Genomic DNA, 8055 nt, shown 5'->3' with positions numbered 1-8055 from the left:
TTGTATAAATTAGTCCTCAATTTCCTTGTGTTGTTTCGGCAATGGTAATGTTGCTTTTGGACTCAGCTTTATTAAATTATTAGTGCTTATTGTTGGTTCCACATATATTGCCTTTCTCCATGTATTTTTTTTTTAATATTACTCTTAGTAAAGTAATCATTTTAACTTTTATTTTTATTGGCTTAGTACTAATCAACAAACATGCTTTCACTGACAATATATGCGAACCATTTCTAGTGGATGCATGAGGTAGATCATTTTCTTTTCTTGTTTTAATCAGTCCATCACTCTAACTGCTAATAGATCTCCAACTTTTTAGACAGATTACCATTTTGTTGTGTTAGACAATCTAAAAAGATTTGACTATATTCACGTAAATGAAGAGCCATACATAATAAACATATTTTATATATCATAATTTAATCAGAAGACGCGTCTCCATCGGCATAATTTATAGTTTTTATTATGAACAGTTCCTATTGAATTTTAATAATTACTACTCTGATCCTTAATATATAAACTAGTTAACTAATTTGAGTAGATTAAGAAATTAATTAAGTTAGTTATTTATAATAAATATGTGTTGTCTTTCTTACAATATTCTTGCTAATTAAGTGTATTTGCTAAAATTATCATTACTATGAAGATTATCTTAAAAAAATAGATAAATGTGAAAGATAAAATGAATTAAGATATTATATTTAGAACAAAAATAAAAGTCAAACAATCTTATATATTAAGGATATGAGGTAGTATTTTATATATCAATTTACAATTTTTTTTTGGGTGTATACTAATGTACAATTTTAAAATTGCCGATCAACAATGATATAAAGGTTAAAAAAAAACAACAATGATATCGAGAAAAGCCGAACCAATCTAATCCAAATCAAATCGCAATAGGAAAACAACGTAAAATACAATATCATTAAGAATTTTAAAAAATGGTAACAATAATTTTAAATGATAAATATATCTTGAATTTTGACTCTGAGCCAGCGTCGTCTCCATTGGGAAGTTCACTCTCTCCTCATCCGCTATTCAAAAAGCTTCTCGGTCCCCTTGGATTCTCTGCAAATCCGAAATGTCGATCGCCATAGTAGACCACGCCCTTCCCTACGACACTCACAATCTCTACGATGTTTCCTTCTACACTCACAACATTCACACACTGCTCACTTCCTCCCCTTCCATGGTCGATTCCTGGCTCTCCGAAACCCGCAACCTCCATTCCCTTCCCCAACCTCTTATCGTCGGCCTCGACGTCGAATGGCGCCCGAATTTCCACCGCAATATGGAGAATCCGGTCGCCATATTACAACTCTGCGTGGGCCCTCGATGCCTCATATTCCAAATCCTTCACGCCCCAAACATCCCCCAATCCCTGATCAATTTTCTCGCAAACGCGAATCACACTTTCGTGGGCGTTGGGATCGAAGAGGATGTGGAGAAACTCGTGTGCGACTACGAACTGAGTGTGGCCACATTCGTTGATCTGCGCGATCTGGCCGTTGACAAGCTGGGGAATAATGAACTGAAGAAATCGGGGCTCAAGACTCTGGCTCTGCGTGTTCTTGGGAAGGAAATTGAGAAGCCAAAGAGTATCAGCAGAAGCAGATGGGACAATCTGTGGCTTACTCCTGAGCAGGTAAAATATGCCTGCATCGATGCCTTTATTTCTTTTGAAGTTGCAAGGCTTTTGTATTCTGGCCAACTCTAGCCATGGGGATTGCTTGGGATTCAGAACTTGGTCCAATTCGTGGATAAGCTAATTCTGGTGTGATGTGTGGTTCTGTTAAATGTGGATTTCATTGGAGTTTGTTTGTATTTTGATGAAACTTTTCTATGGTTCATGAAGTGACTTTACCTATAACATGTCTCGTGTGTGGAGTATTTAATAAGGATGGTTCTCAGACAATAATAGGATTTTGGGGGATCCAACGTTGGTATACGCAGTATAGATAACTGATGTCTTGTTTTGCCAAGGCGTGCATTTGAATTCTCTTCTTTGGTTGTTGTTGTTTTTTCCCAACCAAACAAGGGATCATTAGATACCCTCCCCTCCCCTCCTTTTTAATCAAACCAAACAAGGTGAGGTTAAAATCTCCCTCCCCTCCCTTTCCCCACCCCTCCCTCCCCTCAAACCAAACACACCCTAAATCACATCGGCTTCCTTTTTTCCTTTTCTCACAAGAAGGGCTTCGCGTGCGCACGCACTCGACTGTAAGTTTGAACCTGCGAAATGCTCTCCAGTAATGAATAATTTGTAAATATTTTTTTTAAGTTATAAATTTTGTTCTATTTATGTATTTTTTAAGACAAGTAAGAGTGAACGAGATCATTTGATAAGAAATTTAGTTTCAATAGGCAAATAATTAGCAGCTAAAGCTTCTTCTGAAAGCCATTTTTTCATCTCTTTTCAATAGTTGGTGTTCTTTGAAAGAACTTCTTTCCTCAGTGAAATAAAAATATTAAAAAAATAATATTCCTCCTCGTCTAAGGGTGTGTTTGGGTGACACCCCAAACCATGGTTTGGGGACCCAAACCATGGTTTGGGGTGTCAATCACCCAAACACCCCCTCTAAAAACTAAAACCATGGTTTTGGGTCAAAACCATGGTTTTGGAAAAAGTAAAATTTTTTTGCTTTTGGAGAAAAAAGGGAGAGTGTGAGAGTCTATATGATATGTATCTTGTTATTTTTTTTATAAACATATTTTTTGATAAACATATTTAATCTTATATTTTATAAATATATACACATTAATTATTTATTAATTATATTATCTTATGTATTATTAATTATGTTAGTAAAAAATATATTATTAACAATTTTATTCCTTCAAATTAAAATATATCATAAAATCTATTTTTTCTGTAATTATCATATTAACTTATGTCTTTTTTTTAGTAATTTGTATATATAAAAAGTGCTTCTGATAACAACTATCTAAACACTCTCACTTCTCAGAATCACTTTTTTATAAAATCTATTCTCCCCAGAATCTATTCTCCAGAATCACTTTTTCAAACCACGGTTTGGTTTCATCCAAACACACCCTAAGTATAAAATCATTTTGTAGTATAATTTATACTACAAAATAAATTTTACATTTAGAATTAGAGGAGTATAAATACTTTAAAGTTTAAACCTAGTCATATTTGAGCAACATAAAAATTTTAATCCCGCAGGTAATCGGAATCTCAATCCTCTTTCGTAGACCAATAACATAGTAATATTTATTCTTTTTTTGAGCACAACCACATGATGTTTTATTCAAATGAAGATTGTAATTGACCCAGAGAAACCAGTTTCTTCAAAACTTAAAAGCAAATTCTCCGACAAAAAAGGCCAGGAAAGGAAAAAGGAAAAGGAAAAAGAAAAGAAAGAAGATTAAAAAAAGTAAAAATTAAAAAAAAAACACCTTGAAAGCAAATTCCAAGACTTCGTTATTATTATGACGGGAGGAAATATTCCTATGATTGATTATAGCCATCCAAACATGGTCATATGAAAATAAAATTATAAAAAAAATGATGATATTGAAATAGATGGTGATTACTTTGGAAAGGCTAATTTTTGTTTCTAAAAATCGTTAGGAGCTGAAGTAAGCCGGATCATATATTGCTCCACTTCTCATTTTCTCATTTCAAACTTAGGAGTGTTTGGGATTGAGATAAACTCTTTCACATATTTATTTTGTATACCATAAAATCACTTTTAAAATCATGATTTTGATTCCATTCAAACACTCTCTTAATTACTCTCTCTGGTTTTTTCTATTAAATCATATTAACTATTTTTTAAGGATTAATGAAATTGATTAAAATTAGCTAAATATTAAAAAATTTACAACCTTTTAAATTTAACCTTCAATGGTTAACACTTATCGCGAGAAAGAACAAAAAAGCCACATTGTCATCAATAATCAACGAGATAAAGAATTTTCTTAAAATTAGAATAAAGTGGAGATTGATCTCTTGAGATCATTTAAGAAGAAAATCAATTTCAATTGACACATGAATACTTTTACTGTACCAATTAATTCTAGCGTCATGTGGGGTTGTGTCAAATGTGGATTTTATTGGAGTTTGTATTTGGATGAAACTTTTCTATCTATGGTCCTTGAAGTGACTTTACCACTAACATGTGTCGTGTGTTATATAATTGGAGTATTTCATAATGGGTGGTTCTCACACAAGATCCAAGGTTGGTATACGCAGTATTGATGTCTTGTTAAGGCATGCTTTTGAATTCTCTTCTTTTGTTGGTGTTGTTTTTTTAAAAAAAAAAAAATCACATGCGCACCTGTTTTTCCTTCTCTCACAAGAAGGGCTGCACAGATCGCATGCACGCACCCAACTATAAATTTGAACCTGCGGGTTACTCACAAGTGATGAATAATTTGTAAGTAGTTTTTGTCCTCTTTATGTATATTTTAAGACAATGTAAGAGGGATCAAGATCATTTGATAATTGATAAGATAGTTAGCTTCAATAAGTAAATGATTTGCAGCTTGGGCTTCTTCCGCAAGCCATTTCTTCGTCTCTCTCTTTTTACTAGTCAGTGTTTTTTGAGAGAACTTCTTTCTTGTGTGTGAAATAAAAATATTAAGAAATAATATAAATACTTTAAATGGATTAAGAAGCATTCAGTAGTCTAGAGTATTTTATATTTTGTAGTATATCCAATATCCTAAATTATTTTTTTAAGTACGCAGCACCGTGAAATATTTTTTGGTACATCTAACTCTCTAAAGTATTCTTTTAAGTGTGTCCAGTATCCTAAAATATTTTTTGATACATCCAGCAACAAGGCAAAAAAAATATTTTAGGTGTTATACACACTTGAAAAATATTTTAAGGTGCCAGCCAGATACACCTGAAAAATACTTCAGGATTCTAGATGTACTACAAAATACTTTAAAGTGCTGGATGCTTTCAAGAAAATATTTTAAGGTGTTTGATACATTTACTCTAATTATATTTGAGCAATGTAAAAATTTAGATCCTGCTAGGAATCGAAATCTCAATCCTCCTTTCAAAACTAATAACGTCAGTATTTAGGTAGAAACCAAATTATAATTTAAAAATAATTTTACAATATACGAAGTAAATATGTAAAAAAAGTCTTGTCTTAATTAATATAAAAACATACTTTTTTTTAAAAGTATTTTGAGTATTCCAAACAACCGGATGATGTTGTAATGTTCACTCTTTTCTTGAGTATGGCCACATGATATTTTATTCAAACGAAGCTGACCCAGAAAAGCTAATTTCTTCAAAACTTGAACAAGCAAATTCTCTTTGACCAAAAAAAAGAAAAAGAATAAGCAAATTCTCCGGCGAAGAAGGGTCAAAGAAAAAATAAAGAAGAAAAGAAAGAAAGAAAAAGATAAAAAGCTAAAAAAAACGTTGAAAGCAAATTAGAAGACTTCATTTTTAAGGAATTATGATTATTGCAGTCTGCGAGAGGAAATACTCCTATGACTGATTATAGCTACCCAAACATGATCATATTAAAATAAAATTATAAAAAAATGATTATATTGAAATATATGGTGATTATTATGAGAAGGCTAATTTTCTTTTCTAATGATCATAAGGAGTTGAAGCAAGCTAGATCATATACTTTTCCATTTCTCTCTTTTTTAATTTCAAACATAATTACTCTCTCCGGTCTTTTCTATTAAATCATATTGACTACTTTATTTTAAGGATTAAGAAAATTAATTAAAATTAGCTAAATATTAAAAAAATTTACAACTTTTTAAATTTAACATTTAATGGTTATAGCTTATTGGGAGAAAGAACAAAAAAGCCACCTTCTCGCTAATAATCAACAAGACAAAAGATTTACTTAGAACTGAAATAAAGTAGGGGTGAGCAAGAAACCCATTACCTGCTAACCGCCCGTGACCCATGAAATTTTTACCCGTTTAAGCTCGTCCAATTAGCCCAAATAAGATATTATAAACGGGCAGGCTTAAATAGGCGAGGTAGCCCATTAATCGGGATGGGCTATGGGTAAGGTATTGGGCTGCCCATACTCGCCCGTTTAAGTTTTAATTTTTTTAAAAATATTTTTATTCTTCATTCAATTGATGATATTGTTTCCTATTCATCTTTTATCAAACCTTTATGCTTGTATAAACTTTTATTTTATCCTTTAGGTGGAAATTGGAACTTCCAAAGTTCACGAGACTTTTTATGATTGGTGACTACTTTTGTGATTTTATCAGACTTTGATTGTTTGTGACTCTAAGTGAGGTTGTGTGATTAAATATAGTTGATATTATGTGATGTTATTTCATATTTGATTTGCCATTTGGTACGCAAAATTTATTTGACAGCTTCATAAGGTTACATATACAAATTAGCTATGCTGAAAAATTGCTAAAAAAAACAGAAACATAAATGGGTTACCCTGTAACTCGGTCAGTCCAAACAAGTTGCCCCGTAGCCCATTTAATACGGGCTAAAATGGGCTACTATCGGATTATGGGTTAGCCCATGCCCGTTTATTCACAAATGGGCGGGCTATGGGCTAACCTTCGGGCTTGCCCACCCTGCCCATTGCTCAGCCCTAAAATAAAGCGATGCTTGATTTCTTATGTTCAATTGAGAAGAAAATCAATTTCAATTAATACGTGAACATTTTTACTATACCAAAATAAGAGTAAACTGCTCTTCACTCTTCCACAAAATGAAACATGATTTGTTCACAACATATACTTGTTCTGAAAGGTTTCAGTACAATACTTATAGAATTATTCACATCTAGATGCCTTTCTGAGAATAAATTATTATTTACTTTATAATATGCAGTATAATATTTTTTTTATACAAAGCATAATATATTTTCAATAATTTTTTTGGTACAAAAAAGTTTAGGTGAGTCGGGTCCCAAGGGCTCACCAGGGCCAGGGCATGCCTCTAGGCTCATAGAGTGTTTATAGAGGTATTTACAGATCGCCTACCAACAAGATTCTTACATCAGCATTTCTTTTTTTTTTTTTTTTTTTTGCGTTGGTACCCGATATCCTAAGCTAGGCCATCTTTTAGACACAACAACGGGCTTAGACTAATCCGGATCAAGGCATGACAAGAACTATTAAGGTTGGCGTTCCTAACCCCTAAGAACATCAGCATATTTTAATATTTAATATATATGGTCCAATGGGGTTTATAAATATAAGCCCATGAATGGTACAGTTTATTGAAACAAGGCAAGGCCTATCAATTAGAGCAGCCCCAGGCAACCCGATAATAAAATTTATAACTCTGGAGGAAAAATTATAATGACATCTTGAGGACCGATAAGTTCTAATAATAAGTAAGTAATTATTATTTATTATCTTGAAACTTATCATTGAAGAATACTTTGTTATTAATAAAAAAATCTTAGCAATTATATTTTTGGGAAAATTACAATTAGGTCCCATCTAAGGGAATTAAATGCAAAAAAGTCTTTTGAAATCATGAAATTATTCTGAAGTCCCAAGAAACCTTTTTGTAATAAATTTTATTTGTTTAATTACCAAATTACCGTTCTTCTTCTTCTTCTTCTTTTTTAAATTTGCATTAACAACTAAAAGAGTAGTGATTGACAACTTAAGGTCTTAGAATTGACAACTATCGCAGCTGGTTTGACAACATATTTTTTTTAGCATATCACAAAATGTAACGCATGAGTTGTCAAACCAGCCGCGATAGTTGTCAATCTTTGTATCCTAAGTTGTCAATCATTGCTCTTTTAGTTGTCAATATAAACTTAAAAAAAAGGGTAATTTGGTAATTAAACAAATAAAATTTATTGCACAAAAGTCCCTTGAGACTTCAGAATAATTTCATGATTTAAAAAGACCTTTTTGTATTTAATTCCCTTGGATTGGACCTAATTGTAATTCTCCCTATATTTTTTATTTGGAACTTTATAACTATTCTCCCAACTCTTAATGTTACAATCCAGTCCAGTCAGATCAATATATGAAAAAAATGTAACCAATGATATTATGAGTTATGTAAATAATGCGGATGTTTCTCACGTTTCATGC

General features: G+C 32.0%; 1 protein-coding gene across 1 annotated transcript; it reads left to right on the top strand.

The window, feature by feature from the left end:
* The first annotated feature begins 1047 nt into the window (after positions 1 to 1047).
* Positions 1048 to 1746, top strand: LOC114727925 (Werner Syndrome-like exonuclease). The gene has a single exon (XM_028914710.1). It carries the CDS (start codon positions 1085 to 1087, stop codon positions 1718 to 1720), a length of 636 nt encoding a protein of 211 aa, XP_028770543.1. The 5' UTR covers positions 1048 to 1084; the 3' UTR covers positions 1721 to 1746.
* The last annotated feature ends 6309 nt before the right edge of the window (positions 1747 to 8055 follow it).

The sequence above is a fragment of the Neltuma alba genome, unplaced genomic scaffold, assembly GCF_004799145.2.
Source record: "Neltuma alba isolate B1F8T4 unplaced genomic scaffold, ASM479914v2 tig00012515_pilon, whole genome shotgun sequence".
Classification (NCBI taxonomy): Eukaryota; Viridiplantae; Streptophyta; class Magnoliopsida; order Fabales; family Fabaceae; genus Neltuma; species Neltuma alba.
Note: the sequence above shows the minus strand (reverse complement) of the source record. Positions and strands in the feature narration are given on the sequence as shown.